Here is a 21,287-nt window from a genome sequence, read left to right as displayed (position 1 = left end):
TTGGGCTTCAAAGGCTACATGGCTTACTGACTGGAACTTACTGACCTTGAAGTGTGATAATGCCTCTTGCTTGCCTGGATAAGGGATGGAGATGTGTGTGAGAGCAGAAACCTCTGAGCTTTGTTTTGCTAGAAGCTAGTGCCAGATTTAGGGCACGGAGCACAGTTCCCTCACACAGGGTGCTGAGCCAAGGGTGTGCAAAATCACAACAGCAACAGCAACATGTATATTTATACGGGTACCTACTGAGAAGATCCATTTGAAAAGCAACTGTACCAAAAAGACTTATTGTGAAAATAAGAAATATGGGGGGGGGGGGCGCCAAAGTTTATCCTCACTCAGGTTCCATATTACCTGTCCCTGATACTGCATGGTAAGATTCACATTCATTGCTCCCACTTTTTGCCTCTAGGCCTGCCCACCACTGACATGTAGCCCCTGAGAAGTTCTCTTAAGGGGATGTCGCCCTCATGCTGAAATCTTAGGTCTCACTGGTATGCCTGTAAACAGGGGGGCCAACTTGAATAAAATATTGTGGGGACCCAGGAAAGCCCCATCCCGCATAATCAGTCACACAATGCAGTGCACACACACACCCTTTGAATGGGAAGGCCCAGCCCCCTCAAATATTTTGTTGTGGAGGCTGAAGCCCCCTTGGCCCCTAGGAGTTGGTTTGTATGCCTGCAAATATCAGTTGCTGCAATTCATAAGTTGGAAGAGTGCTACTGTTCTCATGTCCTGCTTCTGGGCTTTCCATAGGAATCTGGGGGAGAGTCACAATGGCTCTGAATTTTTTTGTGGTGATAAAAAATTTCATGGGACAAGACCTCCCTAATGGTGACCCACCAAGATGACTACAGCCCATGAGCCATGTGCTCTGCCAGGTGATTGACCCCCCACTCTAGTCACCATTTTTCTAGTCTCAGCTGGGCAGCAAAACCACAATGTTTAGATGGGGTAGACTCTCACGTATGGCTGGTGGGGTAGCATTTGGCTCGGTGGACCACAAGTTGTTCTATGCAGCAAATCTGACTATAGAAGGAAGAGCAAACAGGGCCTCCAACAATCCCACCTCAATCTTTTGGCTTCTACATGGTCCTAGCTATGGTTCTAGCCCTACCTAACATTACAGTAGCTGCCATACTACACTTGAATCCATTTCCTTCAGTGGCATAATGAGGATTCCTAAACTGTTTGCTTCTTCATTTGTTTCCTGCAGGATGTTCCTCCTTGTGGGTGCTCCAAAGGCAAACACAACTCAACCTGGGATTGTGCAAGGAGGCCAGGTGCTCAAGTGTAACTGGAACCCCAACAGAAGAAACTGCCAGCCGATTGTATTTGATGCCACAGGTAATATAGCAATATGGGCTTTTGCAAACCCAAGGGCTTTGGAAGAATTGCAAAGAGGAAAGCAAATCAGCAACCTGTTAGAAAAGATTTGGAGCAATAAGGGTCATTGTACGCAAGGCTCACTTTGTTGGCCTGTCTTCATGCCATAGTCATTCAAAATGGTCGAGGTGCTCTTAGCTCAGTGTTGTGAACCATCTTGAGGGCTCGGGTAGTGATGCCTGTTGTGGTAGGCCTGCCGACATGCCTAGTATGCCATTGATTTGGAATGGTTGTGACAAAACAGCCAACACATTCATTGTTGGTGAACAGTTTGGATCCTGGTGACAGAACCAGCAGGATGGAAGGATGTAGCTTTCCCACGTGATCTTGGGAATCTGTACTGCTTGGAAACCAGACCCCATCTCCCTGCCATCTTCTGCTTGTTTCTGGCAGCCCCTCAAGGAACTGCAAATCCTAGCAGATAAAGTTTCTCTTGGCGGAAGTGCGCCGGATTTGCAAATGTAAGGGAGGGAATGACGGCCTGTGATGAGAGGTAGGGTATAAGCCAATTCGAAGACATCCCATCACTGTTCATTCTTGGCAGTTTCAATGTGTTAAAATAGGCTGGCTTTCTGGTGAGCTGGAATCTTTGTCGCTGGAATTAAAGAACTCTCTGCTTTACAGTGGCAAAAACCATTTGAAAGTGCTTTTTATATGCTGACTATTTCAGCAAAGGGTATGTTGGTTCCTTGTCCAGGGCTTAGAACAATGTAGGCATAACATAGAGGACTGGATTCTATAATTTCACGGAGGGAGGGGGGAGGTTTCCTGACCCCTCCTTTCCATTGCAGTGATTTGCACCCCCAATAAAAGCCTCTTTGGAGGGTCGAGGACCCCTCCTGAAAAATATGGGATGTAGTGTGGTAGGCTGCCATGAGAGGGGAGAATTGCCCCAAATCAGATTTGAACCACAAGGGAAATTCTAGTTCCTGTTCCTAGCAGCAATCTCATGCCCTGCCCCACATTGTTTAGGAGCCCCCTCCCCAACCCTCCAGGGAACAATACTAGGGGGGGCTCAGGTGATGGGCAGCAGGTAAGAGGGGATGGGAAACTTTCCATTCAGAAAGTTTCTTAAGTTCCCTTAGCCTGAGGCTCCTAGTCAAGAGGTCCTGAAGTGGGAGATATGCTCATAAAGGCAGGCTTGAATTCCTGTGCTTATGAGTTGCAGATTACTCAGTCCCTTAGTCACTCCCACTAAAGCTAGATTTATTTATTTATTTTTTAAAAGGGAAGCCATGTACACAGCATGACTTTGCACATGCAGCCCCACAGCCACTTGTGGACGTGTGGTGGAATCCTGTTAAGCGTTCTATAGGGCCAGGCAGTCATTTAAGGCATTTCTGGAGCAGTGCTAGGCTTGCGGGTACACTAGTTGCAGGTTAAGTACTTAATTCGTTCCAGAGGTCCGTACTTAACCTGAAACTGTTCTTAATCTGAAGCACCACTTTAGCTAATGGGGCCTCCTCTGCTGCCGCGCCGCCGGAGCACGATTTTTGTTCTCATCCTGAAGCAAAGTTCTTAACCTGAAGCACTATTTCTGGGTTAGCGGAGTCTGTAACCTGAAGCATATGTAACCTGAAGCGTATGTAACCCGAGGTACCACTGTACTGTGTTTCCCCCCAAATCAGCTTCGATCTAAATTGAGAAAAAGAACAACCTAGCTGTGTTTTAAGCTGGCAATGTGTACATGGCCAAAGTCTGGATCCATCTCAAAGATTCTCCCTCTAGCCTGCACACAAACACCTTATGGAAACATGTCATCTGGTTCCAGCTGTAGCCTGACAGTTCCAAAAAACTAGCCCATGGGCTGAGACTGGTCAGCTGTAGTGTGATGCAAGCCCAGTGAATTCCGCTCCCCTTCATTTGACTGTTGAAATGTTCCCCAGGAGAAACTCTGCAGCTCTGGTTTCATTTCTGATGTGTGCGGAAGGGGAAGCATGGCTTTTAAAAGAGTGTAGAATTCCTTTTTCAGGGCAACAGAGCCACGTTCCATTCTGGTTATTGTGTGTGGGTGATCCCTTCGCCAACAATAGAAAGCCTTGTTTGAGAGCCAAACGACGCTATCGGTCAGGCATGGCCATTGCTGTGACCCATTTAGCATCTGGCATATTTAAAAGGGCCTTGCGTAGCGCCGTCCTCTCAGCCTTCTCCAGCTCAGGAGCTGCTGCCGGTGCAGAGAACTCATGCGGAAAATGTGTGCCAGGGGTCTGGGAAGGGGGGGGAATTGGTGGGGAGCTGCCTGCCGACTTCTCTCGGCGTACGGCAGAGGAAGCTGGCAGAGACGAAGCTGAACTCATCCAGCGTGTCATTGTTCAAAGGCTGCGTTTGGGGGCGGTGGGTCACGGGAAGGTCCTTTTCCTATTTATAGCTTTAGTCTAAAAACAACATCTTGCCAACAAGCCCACAAAAGGCTCCTGTGGCAGCAAAAGAGCAGATCAAAATATAAAACCCCAACAAAAACATTTAGAACACCGAGTCCACTACAAAACGGGAGGGAGAGAGGAAGCCAATCAAGCTGATTTTGATAAAATAATATTAGGAACAGCTGATTTGACTGAAACCCTTATGTGAGCAGGAAAGTATTTATCACCTTCCTGTGATATGAGCTAGTTAGAGAAGCCTCCCCAGGTAAGTGTTCTTCATCCTTAGGTCCCCAGGTGTTTTTGGACTACAGTTCCCATTGTCCTCTGCTGGTTTAGGCAGCGGTCAGGGATTATGGGAGTTGTAGTCCAACAGCATTTGGGGACTGGAGGTTGAAAAGTGCTGCCAGCAAGGGAAAGAGCTCAAATCAAGGAGACTCATCTTCACTGCCACCCAGCTTAGACAGTGGCAGCAACAAGAGAAGTTCCTTTAGAGGTTTGACATGGGGTCAGGCATCCTGGACCCAAACAGCACAATCCTGCACATCTGGATTGGATGCTGGGAAAGGATCATCTCCCATAATACTAAGAACTTGTTAAATGAAGCTAGAGTTGAAAGATTCAGGGCAGTCAAAAAGAAATTATATCTTCACCCGGTGCATAGTTGAACTATGGAATTTGCTTTCACAAGATGTTGTGATGGCCGCTAACCTGGATGGCTTTAAAAGAGGTTCCAGGTTTGTTTGTTTTTCAAACTTGGCCCTCCAGCTGTTTTTGGACTACAGTTCCCATCATCCCTGACCACTGGTCTCGCTAGCTAGGGATGATGGGAGTTGTAGTCCAGAAATAGCTAGAAACCCAAGTTTGAGAAGCCTTGACCAGTGATGGCCAAACTTGGCCCTCTAGCTGTTTTGGGACTACAGCTCCCATCATCCCTAGCTAACAGGACCAGTGGTCAGGGATGATGGGAATTGTAGTCCCAAAACAGCTGGAGGGCCAAGTTAGGCCATCACTGGTTTAGACCAGTTCATGGAGGATAAAGCTATCAGTGGCTACTGGCCGCATTGGGTATGTTCTGCCTCCATTTTGGGAGGCAGCATGCGCCTGAATACCAGTTGCTGAGCGCTACAAATGAGGAGAGTGCTGTTGTACTCAAATCCTGCTTGCAGACTTCATGTGGGTAGCTGGTTGGCCTCTGTGAGAACAGAATGCTAGACGAGATGACCCCTCTTCTGCTCGTATCTTTACTCAAAAGTAAGTCCTGCTGTGTTTAACAGGTCTTGTGGATGTGTTTCAGGATTTGGGCCCTTGTGTGACTGAGTTTGATATCCTTTACTAAGGATCTGCAGAAGGAAGCAAAGGATGGACAGGGGCCCCTTTAGCAAGAAGAAACATTGCAGTTTCTCATTTCTTGGAGGGTCCTGCCAGACCTCTCCTCTGGTTTAATTTTACAGTTCAGATCAAAGCTTTTCAACACATGGTGAAACAGGATATGACATTTGTGCAAGGAGCGTGCTTCTTGCAAAACTCCCAGCCTATTTTGAAAGTGTTGCAACTGATACATGGTTTAATATATGTTGATTTTCAGTGTGTATATGACAAAACCTTTCACTGAAGCTGTTTAAAAAGCTGTTTTTGAAGCTATTGTGAAACTACAGGCAATACACACAAGGAAAAAGTATAGAGGGAGCAAGCCAAAGATCCTGTATTTATTACTATTATATTTATATCCCAACTTTCCTCCAAGGAGCTCAAAGTGGCATATATGGGTTCTAACCCACTCCATTTTATCTTAACAACAACCCTGGGATGTAGGTTAGCCTGAGAGACTGTGGCTGGCTGAAAGTCATCCAGCAAGCTTCATGGCTGAGTAGGGATTTGAACCCAGGTGAAAGAGACAGAGCACCTTGTAGAAGAATTAACAAAAGATCCAAGGGTGCTTGCTTCTGGCAGCTGATGCACTGTGGGGGCCCCTCCAATTTTTTTAAATTTTTTTTTTGAGGGGGCTGGGACTCCTCAATGTTCAGAGCGCCCTGTGTGTGATGTCAGGAAGTCATGTTGGGCCCCCTCAATCCTCTGGAGCAGGTGGCACCTCTGAAAGGATCTAATATAGCTAGGACAACTGAGACACAAAATGGTAGGTAAAGGGACCTCTGACCATTAGGTCCAGTCGTGGACGACTCTGGGATTGCGGCGCTCATCTCACTTTATTAGCCGAGGGAGCCGGCGTACAGCTTCTGGGTCATGTGGCTTCTGGCGAACCAGAGCAGCACACAGAAACGCTGTTTACCTTCCCGCTGGAGTGGTACTTATTTATCTACTTACACTTTGACGTGCTTTCGAACTGCTAGGTTGGCAGGAGCAGGGACCGAGCAACAGGAGCTCACCCCGTCGCGGGGATTCGAACCGCCGACCTTCTGATTGGCAAGTCCTAGGCTCTGTGGTTTAACCCACAGCGCCACTGGATATGTAAAGTGGCACACCCATGAGAAATATCTTGGGCAAACCAATCCCAACCTCTGATCATGTGCTTTGAGTGTGCGGGTGGGTGTTAAGATAAAGAGGAAATTTCATGAAGATAGCCTTCTTTATTCTTTGGCGATCACTCGTAGCTGAGTAAGATTGTTTTCCATGAACGCAGTCTTAACAGTGCGCCCATAAGTGACTGTGGAGGCCAATTCTGGATTCACGCATCCTTCCACAGTGGAGACATAGGTTTCTGGGCAGGATTTGATTACAATGAGGATTTGCCAAACGTGCCTTCCTCTTAGCTTGTTTCTCTCTTTCGTCCTGAGTTTGTGCTTCTTCAAAGCCCATGACACCTTTGGTAGAGGCTGTTCTTCAGTTGGAGCCCTCGCAGGCCAATATTTCCCAATTATCTGTGCTTATACTGCATTTTTAAAAATAGATTTGCCTTGAGAGCATCTTTAAACCTCTTTTGCTGTCCACAAGTATTTTGCTTTCCATCCTTAAGTTGCTTTGGAAGATGATAATCAGGCATCCGAACCACATGACCAGTCCAACGAAGTTGATGTACGATGAAAATGACTACAGATGACATACATCTGTATGCCTTCTGAATTTTCTGTTTGTTTTTTAAAAGCATTTTTAAGTTGCGGGAATTTGAGAAACAAAAACTTTATGGTATGTCTACTGGATGTCATACTTATGTTGCCAAGTAAGCACTTTTGTGCTTTCTTTCCTTACACCCTTCAGAAGTGTCTGGAACAGATCACTGTCAGAAGTAGGATGCGGGGCTGAGGCAGGTCATTGACCTGACCCAGTCAAGATGCCCTTTTTTGCTTCAACTTCCTTATTTCCTCGTCTTCCTCATTCACATTGGAGCCCCAAAGTGTAATCTCACAAACTGATAGTGGTGCAAGTAAAAAGAAAACACTGTTGGGCATGGGAAGGGCTGGGGCTCAGTGGTAGGCCATCTGCTTCGTATACAGAAGGCCCCACATTCGATCACTGACAAGTTGGGCTGGGAGAGCCCCAAGCCTGAAACCTTGGAGATCTGCTGCCAGCCAGTGTAAACCAATACTGAGCTAGATGAATCAATAGTATGACTTGAGATAAGAGAGTTTTGATGCCTTGCGCCATGGCGCAGGTTGAACATTTGGTTGAAAAACACCTGGGCTTCATTTTGGTTCAAGCAAGTTGCAATGTATACCTATGCGCTTAATTTATTATGGGGCCCTTGTTAAATCCAGTATACCTCATGCAAAGCTGCAAGGAAATAAGCTCTGCCTCTTTTCCACCACAGCGTGCAATTCCCGGCATGAGTCATTGTGCGCACGGTTAAGGAGATTCCTGCTCAGATAGTTTTAAACTGTGTTTACTCAAGTCATAACTAGATGGGAGGATAAAATGCCTTGCTCGTACTAGCCAAGATAGAATGATTTATTTGTGTTTTAAAAGGTTTCTGGAGGAAGAAGCAGTTCTTTCCTGCCCAAAGCAGGAGCTGTGCATTTCCAGCGAGGGCCAATTGAAATGTGGTTGGTGCTACAGCTGTGGCAAAGCCTGGGGCAGCCTTGACTGCATGGCCGGTGTTATTGTGAACATGCTTACACAGCAAACCAATGCTTGTGACTGTCTTGTCGGTTCTCGGAGATGTTCCATGCAGCCCAGCAGGAAATCCTGAAGGCCGAGTTCTTATATTTATCCTGGTGCAACAATATATCCTCACAGATTGAGGAGCAAGCACGCTCTCTCCCCTCCACAATGCATGTCATGTTGCATATTGTGCAGGTATCCTCCTCCTTGGATGAGCACAATATTCGCCTTCCTCTATCCTGCACAAATGGGCAGAAACCTGATGTGATCAGCATGGCAAAAGCGGGGAAGGTCCTGTCTGCTCTTTCAGCACACCCACCCACCAATATTTATCTGATGAAAAAAGGATGTCAATAATAATAATAATAATAATAATAATAATAATAATAATAATAATAATACCCCACCCATCTGACTGGGTTGCCCCAGCCACTCTAGGTGGCTTCCAACATATATAAACACATAATCAAACATAAAGCATTTTTTAAAAAAAGTTTCCTTATATAGGGCTGCCTTCAGGTGTCTTCTAAAGGTCATATAGTTACTTATCTCCTTGGCTCAGTTGTTGCATAACTTCACACCCTCCAACATTTCTCTGATGGAAAATAGGAACGTCCTAAGGAAAAGTGAGACATTCAAATCAGAAACCAGGACAGCTTCTGTAAATCTGGGACTGTCCCTGGAAAATACAGATACTTGGAGGGTGCGCCAGCATATAAGGGCTATTGCCATCTGAATGCATGTTTAAATCAAGACTGAGTGCATGTGAGGGTGGCAGGCCTATTTCTTTAAAAGTGCAAAGTGGAGAGGTTGAGAAGGTCCCAGATTCAATCCCTGGCCTCTCCAGGTAAGGCTAGGGAAATACCCCATCTGAAACCCTGGGGATCCCCTGCCCATCAGTGTAAGCAGTACTGAGCTATATAGTCCAATGTACCGACTCTGTATAAGGCAGCTTCCTATAGCACTCTTGATGGTGGTGTTGCATCCTTCCCCTGCTCCAGAAGTCTCTCCCTCAGCTGCTTTTTATTTAGTTATATTTGCTTCCACTATTAGAGCCCTCTAGGAGAGAGAGAAAATGTTATTGGGAGGTAAACTGTAGGGGTGAGCTTGGTTGGTGGGTGGAGACATTTGGCATTCCTTACCTGCTCACCTCTTTTGCTCTTTAAATTACACCCCACCCCACACTTTACACTGGCTGACTCGCGTTTAAACCCACAGGCCTCCCTCCACCCCCTGCCCTCCGAAGACTAGCATTTGCTTTCATTTATATTGTGTATGTTGCAACGACTGCTGTGCTAAACAATACGCTCTGGAGATATTAACATTGGAAGGCCTCTAAACAAACTGAGAAGGAGGCAGCAACATCGCAAGCCGTCTTTTCTTGGCACAAAAGCAGATGAAGCATCTCTGCAAATAAATGATCCCTCTTGAGACGCAATAAATCTGCAACTTCTGGCTAGGCTTCCCACCCCATGCAGTCCATTCCTTCTTAGATTTCCTAACCAACCAGGGACTCTGGTTCAGTTTTTGCATTTTTGACGCATCTGAAGGGCCGCATGAAGAGAAGAGATGGGTCACATCTTGCAGAGCGCTGTTGCTCCCAGGGCCTGCTTGCAGGCTTCCCCTAGGCAACAAGTTGGCCTGGACATAGCTGTCAACTTTTTCCTTTTCTTGCAAGGGATCCTATTCGGAATAAGGGAATTTCCCTTTAAAAAAGGGAAAAATTGACAGCTATGGTTGGCCACTGTGAGGAAAGATTATTGGACTAGGTGGGGCTGCATGACCCTTGTTTCCAGGGGTCCCCTATTGCTGAACTGCAACTCCCATCAGCCCTAGCTAGCATGGCCACTGGGAGTTGTAGGGTAACAGCATCTGGAGGGCACCAGGCTGGCTGCCATTATTTCCCTTTGTGAAAGTTACTAAGCAGTGATGTGCCCAACATGTTAGCATTTGCCCAACCTCTTTAAGGGGCCCGGGGCTGAGAGAAGATCTTGGTGAGGCAACCGCAGCAGCCTTGCCCCTTTTTGCTGCCTGCCCCCAACAGGCTCACTTGTGTGTGGGTGTGTGGCTGTTACCAAGGTGACACTTTGGGGAGAGAAACTTTTTGTGTGGGAGCATAGAACAGGGCCTTTGCTGTACTGGCCCCCCCAGATATGAAACTCCCGCTGCAGATACAGCCACACACCCTGTTACCTGTTTTTAGACATCAGGTTAATATTTCTTCCTTCAGGCCTAAGGAAGATTTTAAGATTTGGTTTCCTCTGCTGAAGGGTTGCTGTTTAACACACTTACTGGATTTATGGTTTTTACTGCTGAGTATTTCAATAAACTGTTTGGGTGCTACTTTGAGTTTGGAGACTGGGTTATAAATTCCATAAATAATCGTGACTAATTAAGAACAACAATGTGCTCTGGAAGTATTGGCGTTTGAAGCACCCCAAGCAAGGAGCTAAAGAGGCAGCTGTGATGCAAGCCACTCCCTGCCGCTGACTGAAAAAGCAGATGAAGCGTACTGCCTTGAGGAACAGGTCATGTCTTGTTTTTCCATTAGCTGAAGTGATGCTTTTGAAGAAGCACCTTTTTTCTTGCTCTTCAATCATCAGGCTTGCTTCCAATAGAGGTGTTGGTTTTCAAACTCTCCCAGGGAAACCAGAGGTTCCTTGGCTGGGAAGTTAGCCAGACAAACTTCCCCAAACTAAGGCTGATCTTTCTCTACAATATAGAGCAAGGAAGGGAGTATGAAGAGTATGTAACACTGAAATCTCCAGCCAGAAAGCAATACGGTATAGAGTAAGGCATAGAATCATAGACTTGTATAGTTGGAAGGGAACCCAAGGGTCATTTAGTCCAACCCCCTGCAAATGCAGGAATCTCAGCTAAAGCATCAGTCCTCACTGGGGAAAGGAAGCCCTAAGCCCAGACCTAACCAGAGCTATTCATAAACTGAATGTGCGGCACAGGACATGTTTAAGAATCTTCCTCAGGCGCTGTGTGACTTAAGATTCCTCAGCAAAGAGGCTAGTGTTAAAAAAAAAATCACCTGCAGGCAGAAAATCTGGAAACTATTGCAATGCACTCTTACAATTATGCCAAGATTCTAGCAAATTTCAGTTGCACCTTCTGGTCTTAGGTACAGAGCTTTTGTTTTGTTTGCTCGCTTGCACTGAAACGTTAGATCTTAAATTTGGAAGCCAGTGAAAAATCGTTCTTAAAATACTAAGTACGGGCTATTTTAAGTGCTTCTGTCCAGAAAAAGCACAGAAGCCTCATAGAGCTCATTATGTGCACCAACCATAGCATATACCTCAGTATGCTCCAGTTTATCACACATTTTTACTTAATTTTGCACGCATGCGCACGCACATGCACACACATATCAATTAATGTACAGTTTGTAAAGTAGCAGGCTCCTACAATATTATATTAAGAATAGAATGATAACAGTCCATAATGCACTTGTGAAGAAATGCCACCTTTTGGGTTATTTTATTCTGTTTCAATTCCCCCTACCTTATATAGCTGGCCGCCAAAGCTGTATTGTGGCCAAACCTATTACAATATTACATACCGAGGCAAATTAAAACAAGTGCAATCAAGGCAATGCATCTAGAAGGGACTAATAACTGAAAATCAGGCTATGGCCATTCAGACCAGTCAATTGCGCTTCCAGTTTAGCAAATTGAGACTACAAACCTGTACACACTTATCCTAGAAATTAGCCCCACTGAGCATTATGTCCAGAGACTTCCTTCCTTCCTTCTGAATTGTGTTGTAAGAACAACAAAATCTTTATTAATCTAGCATATTCTACAGCCAGTTCTGCAACCTTATAAGTAAACATCCTGCATTAAAAATGAATCACCTTATGATTAGATGGGAGAGCTTTGCTTCTAGTCTGAAAAGACCCTCAACAGCTCCCTGCTAGAGATTTTGTACACATGACAGTGTGGAATGTAAAGTGGTAGATCTTCACCCATCCCTTTGCCGCATGGTTATAAAATCCTACTAAGATTTTAAACCAGCTGTTATTTGTTTGGCTTGCCAGCAAAGACGGAAACCTTTCTCTCCAGGATTTCCCGGACAGGAAGCAATAATATGCCTAAAGAGGCAGAGATTTCCTTACAAGGTGGATAGCATACAAAGGAGTTTAGATTAGTCGCCAGCAGTTGAGCTGAATTACTGTGGAGCTGCTGACTCTTAGAAGAGAGGATCATTCTTAATCATGGCTCTCTTGTTTTCGTGAGAACCATGATAAGCGGTGCTTGCACAACCTTTGAAGATGGCCTTGCTTTGGGTTGTATTCTGGCAAGGCCATCTTCATGGACAGATGCAATACTGCAGCCCTATTCATTGAGAATATCCCACAGAATACTATGTGGTTTGTGTCCAGAGAAATGTGAACACAACTTAGCTAATGAAATAGTGCCAGAATTTGTCAACAAGGCTTTGGAGCAAGTGAGATCTTCTCAACTCCAGACAGTCTTGGCTTCAGAATGGTTTGGGGACAAAAATTAACTTGGTCACCCTAGTGGGTGACATAGAGCAGAGTGGGAAGTGCAGTGTTGTTAGTCAAAAGCTAATCTTTTGAGATAGATTACAAAAATTTAAGCTGATGTAGCTGGTGAGTCACACAGACATCTGCCTTGTTGGCCAAGCCTGGGGGTAGGGTGCAGGTTTTGGAAATATTTATTGGCCCTCTTGATGTATTCAAAAGATACTGTGAATGCAGAGTTCAACAGGCCTAACAAGGTCCTATATTTATTCCTTTTCATTGGGAAAAGTGGTGATCGTTAATCCCTGCCAGGGCCATTTATCATCCTTCAGCAACAACTAAGGAAAGTTGGAACAAAGTTTTCGCAATCTGTCTCCTGAACTGGGTAGATTCTGGTTGGGCTGTTATGAGAACGCACTCCCATTAGGGTGAAACCATAGTTCAGTGGTAGCACAGCACATGCTTTGTTTGTCAAATTCAATCCCTGGCATCTCCTGTTAAAAGAATCAGGTAGTATATTATGTGAAATACCTCTGCCAGAGACCCTAGAGGGTTCCCTAGGGGATGGGGAACTGGGTGCCCTCCAGATGGGATTGTAACTCCCATCATCCTTGACCACTGGCCATGCTGTCTTGTCCTGGTGGAAGCTGGAGTCTAGTACCATCTGAAAGTTCCCCATCCCTTCCTTCAAGAGACATTTGCATGGGAGTAAACAGTATTGGTGTAGATCAGTGTGTCCTAAACTTGGGCCTCCAGCTGTTTTCAGACTATAATTTCCATCATTCCTGACCACTGGTCTTGCTTGCTAGGGATTATGGGAGTTGTAGTCTGAAAACAGCTGGAGATCCAAGTTTGGGAACACTGGTGTAGATGACCAAATAGTCTGATCTATATAAGGCATCTTCCTATGTTCCCAGCATGGTGATCAAGTTATGAGGACCTTTAGACTGGAGCCATATCCTCATCTCATGGAGACCTTGTCCATTATCACTGATCCGAGACAGCTAGGTACAGCTTCTAAGGGGCCATTCTGTCTTTAAGAAGATACTGTGTCTTTAAAACAGATACTGTCTTTAAAACAGATACTGTGGTTTTTTCAATAGGTGATTCAGGTCTTTGTAATCTAGTAGGCTGACAATGGGCAACATTATCACTTTTGATGAATGCATGCTTCCTTGGTGTGCGAATGAGCCAACTCAAACACCACAGATAGGAGAACTTCAAACAGTTTTGCAAATGCTTCAGGTGGAGTAGCCCTTCTTCACACATGTGAATAAGCACACTAAGTTCTGCCACCTCCACCACACCTGGCAGCCATCCTCATTGCCTTTCACAAGCTGGAGGGTGAACTGCACAGTTTAGACCTCTAGATTCTAAAGCACACAGAGAGCCTCTGTAACTGCAGGAAATTCTGAACTGCATAAGTTTGCTCTGCGACTTGTGGAAGATTGGGTGGAGACCTAGCACTCTTGCTGTTCCCTCTCATGTGTTTAATCAACACATAAGTGGAATGCTTGAATAGGGCCACATGCGCACCATGCATTTAAAACACATGGGTACCACTTTAACAGTCATGGTTTCCCCCAGAGAATCTTGGGAACTGTAGTTTAGTTCTTGCAGTGCTAAAATTCCCAGCACCTTTGACACACTACAGTTCCCAGGATTCTTTGGGGGAAGCCATGTGCTTTAAATGTGTGGTGTGGATATGGCTTGGGCTCCTGTTTTTCAGTGGAACCTGTTCAGTGCATTGCAAGACATCAAGGGCAGAGTAATCAAGTAAGGGGAAAGCGCTCTTTGATATGGACGGCACCAACATTAATGAACTTCCTATGACAGCTGAAGACGTACTTATTGGGTCAGGGCTTTGCTGAGTGTTATTGCTGTGTAGCCTTTTTGTTAATTACAATTTTAGATCTACTGGGACGGCTGTTAATGGAGCATGAAAACTAATCTTGTAAACAAATTAAAAAAAGTGATGCATGGATACATGATGTGTAACTCGGTGCAAGGGACAAGCTCACTTCAGACATTATAGCACTCATTAATAAATAATAATATTTTTTTATACCCCACCCTTCCCGGTTCAGAAAACTGGGCTCAGGGCGGCTAACAACAAATTTAAAATACTTAATTGTAATACAGCATAGAAGCAGCATAGAATACAGTATAAAAGCATGAATAACAATAAAATTCAAAGTTCAAAAATCAATTTGGGGGAAATCCACCCAATAGGCATTATATAGTCACCAGGGCTAGCTGGCTGAATTAGTCTTACTTAGGCCACCAAGGAGGCCAGGGGAGAATTAGCTGTGGGGTCTCAGAGCAGGTAATCTTCATAAAGGGGAGAGGGAGGGAAGAGAAGGGAAATAAAAGATCAGGCTGAATTCAAATTAAAGGCCAGGCAGAATAGCTCTGTATTACAGGCCTGGCAGAAGGAGGTTAAATCCTGAAGGGCCCTAGTCTCATGGGACAGAGCATTCCACCAGGTCATAGCCATCACTGAAAAGGCCCTGGCCCATAGCTGTCAATGTTTCCCTTTTTAAAAGGGAAATTCCCTTATTCCAAATAGGATTCCTCGCAAGAAAAGGGAAAAGTTGACAGCTATGCCCTGGCCCTGGTGGAGGATAGTCTGACTTCCTTAGGGCTCGGGACCTCTAAACTATGGTTATTCATGGACCTTAATTTCCTCTGTGGGGCATACCAGGAGAAGTGTTCAGATGCTGCAACATTGTAATGTCATTTTCATAGCTCTGTGACAGGGTTGTTTGTCTTCTAGGCAACAGAGATTTTGCGAAAAACGATCCTCTGGAATTCAAGTCCCATCAATGGTTTGGCGCATCGGTGAGATCGAAAGATGACAAAATTTTGGTAAGCCTTCATTTTCAGTGTTTATTGCATGCCGTTATCATCATATCTATTTACAAGTCAATCAATCAAATTGATTGAGTATCAGTTAACGTCTTTGTACACCACCCACTCATAAGAGAGTAGAACCAGCAAGCTCAGGGTAACTCCAATGTACAAAAAAATCAGCAGAATTGTTGGTGGCAGGAAGAATCCACTCAAACTGTCCCATGGGATGTTGAGAGACTGAGGGGAGGCAGCCTTTTAATTAAGTAGGTGGGAGAAGATAGTGTCTGATAGGTCACTCCCTGATTCAAATGGAGAAGATGTCCATAGACATCAGTAGAGAAGTTAAAGAACTGGGGGAGCAGGGGACCCAAACAGCCCAACAGAGACTTGGGATGCTCAGTGGGCCTAAAAAAGGCAGACTCACTATTTGATTATGGTGGTGGGAAGCAGGGTGTTCTCAGAGAGATGGCATGGAGTAGCTGGAGCCCTCAACAGAAGCACTCCACACTGCAACATTTTGTTGCCGTGCTGCATCTGTATATACTAACGGTGAACGCTGTGAGTGCCTGTTCTTACACAGCCAAAACAGCACCATTCACACATAAAGAGGGCAACATCAACAGGTTTGGAGGAATTCAAAGGCCCCAACATTTCTCAGCTATGTTATAGCACAGAGACAGTCGACGTGCTCTCCAGATGTTGCTAGACTCCAGATCCCAGTATCCCTAACCATTGATGGTGGTGCCTTGGGCTGATGGGAGTTGGAGTCCAACAATATATGTAGGGTACCATAGTTTGACAGACCTTTGTGCACTCCCTGGCCTTTAGATAGATGGACTTCCTCCAGCTGCCCAGCACCTTACTGCGCAGTCAGTGAGCACCCATTCCTTCAAGTGTTTGCTTGGATCATTTGAGCACTTCCATGCAGCAGCTGCTTAACTGAGCTACAGGCTGAGGCAGATGCTGACACAGCCTTGGTGCTTGGGTGGTGCCAGGAAATTAATGGCTAGGGCGCCCTGAAAGTTAGCTGACGTGAGGAAGTTTTTGCTTGCGTCGTTTATTTCCTTCCCTTCTTGTTATTTTTTTGCGAAACTTCAGCCAAATCACTTTGCGAAGCACCTCATTTGCCTTCACCAGACTTTGTTTAAGCTGCAGACAAAGCAGACTCTCTATGGTTGGCTGAGGCAAGCATCGTTTGTCCCCTTTTCGAAAGCATTTCCCCCCGTTGATTCTCAGCCTCTCACTGCACTGTGTATAATGGTGGACTTTTAAAAAGAGCTTTCTAAATGCTGCCATTTTGCTTCCCCTGCAGGCGTGTGCCCCATTGTACCACTGGAGAACAGAACAGAAAGCAGAGAGGGAACCTGTAGGAACATGTTATCTTCATGACGGGTCCAAAGCTTTTGAATACGCTCCCTGCAGGTCAAGTATGTGGAGAATGTGTTGCTATTGTAATTACAGCCCTGAATCTATTTTCTGTGTGCTGCCGTATTATAAGCACAACTTTAAGGTGTGTGGAAGAAACACACCCACACCCTCATCTTTGCAACAGTAGTCTAAGGCAGCGGTCCCCAGCCTTTTGGGGCTCAAGGGGAATATATAGAAATCTAAGAAACTCTTGCGGTCACCACAAAATGAAAAACTGGCGATGATCAGAACCCTTCTCCCACAAAATAACAGGAAAAACATCTAGACACATTCCAAAACAAATACAACACAAAAGCAAAGAAAGCAGGCTACCCCCTCCCAAAATACACAATCAACCAACCCAAAAGGTTTTTTAAAAAAAAAAAAAGCTCCTGGGGGGAAAAATCAGAGGGGCAGGAAACCTTGGCAGGCACTTGGGAAGAGGGTATCTGAGAATGCTATGGTGTCACATTGGTGGTTCTAGAACTAGGGTGCGTGGTCATACAAAAACAAAACCTGCGAGACGATAGGATCCTCTGCAGATCAATTGAATGCTCAGTCTGGTTCCAAATTTCACAGCAGGTAGAAATTTCGTAGGGATCTGAAGATAGAAGTGGAAATATGATGATAGCAATAATCTGTTGGGCTTGGTTCTTTCATTGATTTTTAATGCAGAGTCACTGCAATGGGACTGTGCCAAACGACTGGGAAGGCTAAGGGCCAAATGACGTGTGATGTTATATGCGTGGTTCGGCACTGTATCTTTTTTAAAACAAAAATAAAAACCTGTAAATGGCAGCCTCTGTTGAAGGCTAGTCATGACCTTGGTGTGTACGGAAAAGAACAAACCAAAGGGGTACTAGGATCACTCCTCCACCCTCCAAAAAACCCCCGTTTTTTTGGCAAGGGAGGAAAGTTTTTACAATCAGGAGAATAAATGTTTAGATGGTTTCTTGCAAAATAATAATAGCAAGCCCCTTGCCTATGTAACAACTAGTAGGTCTTAGAAAAGGTTACTGGTCTGTATGTACAATATGTGTTGTTGTTTTTTACACGAGGAAGCACCCTGCAATATGTTCCAGTAACAGATACATCATGCAGAGCTGCTGATCATGTAGCTTGGCTCCAACAGCTGGGATGTAAGCTGCATCCTGTTTGGGCAGAACCATCTACTACAGCCCCTGTGACTTTCCAGGTCACAAAAGGTTATTATTCCAGCTAAGCTGGAACACCAAACTTGGATATCCAGCCATTTTTGTTAAAAAAAGGGGGGAACCCAGTAGGTCCAAATTATTTCCGAACTAGAACAGACGCATTTAGTGCATCCCCAGTGGTGATCAAAATTAACCCTCCACCCCTGTGTGCACATGCATACAATCTATTTAAACAGCAAGAGCCCAGAGAGGGAGAGTGCATTCCAGAATCATTCCCAGGATCAAAGGGGCACGGAATGCCCTAAGTGAAATGTGCACTCTGTTATACACCGCAATACCGATAAGAGACTGTTAGCATTTCTGTTATAAAGCTCTGTATTCAGAGGGATTAACCACATCATAAGAAAGCCTCCTTGGGCTGTCTCGTGGCATGCGAGGGATTAGCTCTGGAATTCCCTTTCTTTTCCTGTTTTAAAGGCAGGCGACATCTCAAAGCTGTTTGTAGGTTGCTGATCTGTAAATAGAGAAGAAAAGCAGCATATACTCGCCATGCTAGATTTCGTACTTAACGTGTTTAGAAACAGGCAGAGCCCTTTGGATCGATTGTGTTGGCCTTAACAATAGGGAGGGGGGTATTCTGTTCTGACCAGCGTAGGTCAGGCCTGCACAGATTATGAGACCCAAAGCCAACTGAACCATATCAGCAGACCAGAGGCCCACTAAACCTCTTTGTGCTGCCTGGCTGGACTGAGTCTTAAAAAGGGGGGTGGGGAATGGCTAAACCTCAATGGCAGGCCACAAGACACATAGCTCGGTTGCATCTGGGGTGACTGGGCAGAGCTCCCCTTCTAATCCTGGTGCTCACTGCAGGGGATCAGATCGTCCTCAGGGTCCCTTCCAACTCTACAATTCTATGGGTCTGGGATGGAGCTGCCACTTTGGGTTGGGCAAAATACAGGACAGGTCAGGCAAAATAAAGTACGCATTGGGGTGGGGATTGGGGGGCACACACACTTTCATGACACCAAATCCTCCCCCCCCCCTTTGTGGAGTGGGGGTTCCCTGCATTCTGCCTCCTGACTCCATCACCACCCAGGCTCCATTCTTCCCCTTGACTCACATAGACAGGCAGGGCCATTGGGGGTAGACGACCAGCTCTCAGGGTGACTTGAGCCACAGCTCGAGCCTCTCACCCACGAGTGGGGAGGGGGAGAGGAGAGGTCAGGGTGGTGGAGGGGGCCAAGTGGCAACAGACTCACACTATGTGAGACCAGCGGGCAGTGGCTGAGGAGGAGCACCAGTGAGAGAGAAGGAAGGAGGGGCAAGGGAGGCAGAGGAGGTCCCTCCTTCCCCTTCTCTCTATTGTCGCTCAGGAGGACACTCAGGAGAACACTCAGGAGAACCTCTCAGACTTGCTTGCTTGCTCGGCTACTGCACAACAGCCCTGCAGTACTTCCAGCTGGGTCTCAAGATACGGTACTTGCTGCCACCAAAAATAAGCCAGAGCACTGTGGCTCTAAAAACTGGACTAATCCTAGCCTAGCCATTAAAAATAATACTTCTAGTCTACATATGAGTAGGCAGTGAGAATGTTCAGCTTCCTGGTGCTGGTGGAGCCCACCTGCAAGGGCAGCTCAGCTTTTTAAAGGCTCTCTCTTTTGAGGAAATGACCTCTGACTCTTTCTGGCCAATGGGGAGCCAGCACCAGTTCACCAGGTAGGGCATCTCCCAGGTAAGCATCTTAAGTACCTTTTTTCCCATTTGAAGAGAACAAGAGGAAGTTATGTGGCAGCTTGGCTTAGAGCAGTGGTTGTTCCAGATCAAGGTCTTTCTTGACACTATTATGCACAGGGATTTGTGTTAAACATCTTCCCCATCTATTGTTTCCCATTTCTCTTGTTCTCACAGCAAGCATTGACGCTGAAGGACAGGGCTTTTGTCAAGGTGGATTCAGCATTGACTTTACTCAGGTAGGGAAGCTATAACTGTATGTCTTCCTTTTTCCAGTACCTGACAGCAAAGGAGAAAGAGTCTGTAGAAATCAATTCTATAAAGGCATATCTGTCAGATCAGCTTTTCAAGGGGCTTCTTACACTTCGCTCCTGTTGGCTTAAATTTATACATCTGGATGTAGCCTGCTAGACAGAAATCATTTATTCAGCTCAGGATTTCAAAGAGCATGTGAGCAAATCAGGGAAGAATAGGAATTAATAAGAAGGAGATGCTATCTCTCCTACTGAGTTAATTCTGCTACAGAATATAACAATGTATTTAAGAATTTCCATTTGCCTTTGTCTTTTAACAACACTAATTAGTCTGAAAATCAGAATATATATACTGGTCTCTGTCATTATTTCACTGTGCAACAACAGGTGCAGATTCTTAAAGCAGGGATAGGGGAACTGTGGCATTTCAGGTGTTGCTAAACTACAACTCCCATCATTCCCAACCATTGGCCATGCTGATGGGAGTTGGGAGTCCAATGACAATTGAAAAGCCACAGCTTCTCCATCTCTGACTTAAAGAATGGAACCTCCACACGCAGAAGCAGTATATCTGATCACCAGATAATGGAGGGAAAAAAGAAACAAACAGGAATGGTTTATGCTATCAGCCCCAGCCAGCACGGCCAATGGTCAGGGATGATGGGAAGTTGTAGTTCTCAACATCCAGAGGGCATTGGGTTGGATAGCGATTTAAAGAGTTTTGAAGGGCACTGAATACAATTACCTTGTTTGGATATAGTGCTAAACCATAGTTTATTGTTACAGGAACGAGCCTGCTGGAACCTTAAGGTTCGACAGGAAGCATCCATTTCCTGGTTTAAACTAGCCACAATTTCTCAATATGTCCAAACTAGGAACTGCGGTTAGGTTAATTTTTTTGTACTAAATCGTATTTATGGTTTGCATTCAGAGGGGGATGGGGAGAAGATTGCTTGAAGTATGGAATGTTAAGGTAATTGTGAGGGAGTGTAGAATAGCTGTTGGTGGGAATTTGAGCCGTCTGTCTTCCACCAGGCTGAAAGCGTCCCTGTCCCGTGCCTTAGAAGTAACAAGAAAAGAAACTTACATATTTTTTTCCTTCCACTCTTACCCCAGGGAGATAGAGTACTTCTTGGAGGACCTGGAAGTTTTTACTGGCAAGGTGAGACACAGCTGGTAAAAAGCTGACCATTCTATTTAATCTTCTGCTGTCCTATTAAGGACACTAGCAAAATAAACCATATGCAACAAGTTTTCTTTCTGGCAAGGTTAATTGAAGAGGGGACGATTTTGAGTGGAGAAGTGGTGACTTTCACCGTCTGCTGTTTCTCTGCTTCAAACTGTCCCTCCCAGCTGCATTTCCCATTGCAGGTTTCCTGACCCTCGCAAGACTTTACCTTTGCCAGGGGCGAAACTAGGCTTTATTTCACCCAGGTCAAAGACCCAATATGGCACCCCACATGTAAGCATTTGCGTATACACACAGAGATGTCAGCAGCCTCAGTGACACCCCTCTGGAGGCTTCACCTAGGGCAAAAAAACCAGCTTGCCCCCCGTAGCTATGGCACTGCCTTTGCAAGCATGTATTTGG

General features: G+C 45.5%; 1 protein-coding gene across 1 annotated transcript in view; it reads left to right on the top strand.

Annotated features, from left to right (window-relative positions):
• Positions 1-21,287, top strand: part of ITGAV (integrin subunit alpha V) — a 72,632-nt gene that overhangs the window by 11,443 nt on the left and 39,902 nt on the right. Inside the window, exons 2-6 of the mRNA XM_081865078.1 lie at positions 1,220-1,350; positions 15,074-15,165; positions 16,463-16,577; positions 19,620-19,681; positions 20,813-20,858. Coding sequence (XP_081721204.1) covers positions 1,220-1,350; positions 15,074-15,165; positions 16,463-16,577; positions 19,620-19,681; positions 20,813-20,858 — 446 coding nt within the window. The remainder of the gene's footprint in view (positions 1-1,219; positions 1,351-15,073; positions 15,166-16,462; positions 16,578-19,619; positions 19,682-20,812; positions 20,859-21,287) is intronic.

The sequence above is a fragment of the Podarcis erhardii genome, assembly GCF_964252035.2.
Source record: "Podarcis erhardii genome assembly, chromosome: 1".
NCBI classification, from domain to species: Eukaryota; Metazoa; Chordata; class Lepidosauria; order Squamata; family Lacertidae; genus Podarcis; species Podarcis erhardii.
This window is presented reverse-complemented; position numbering and strand designations above follow the sequence as displayed.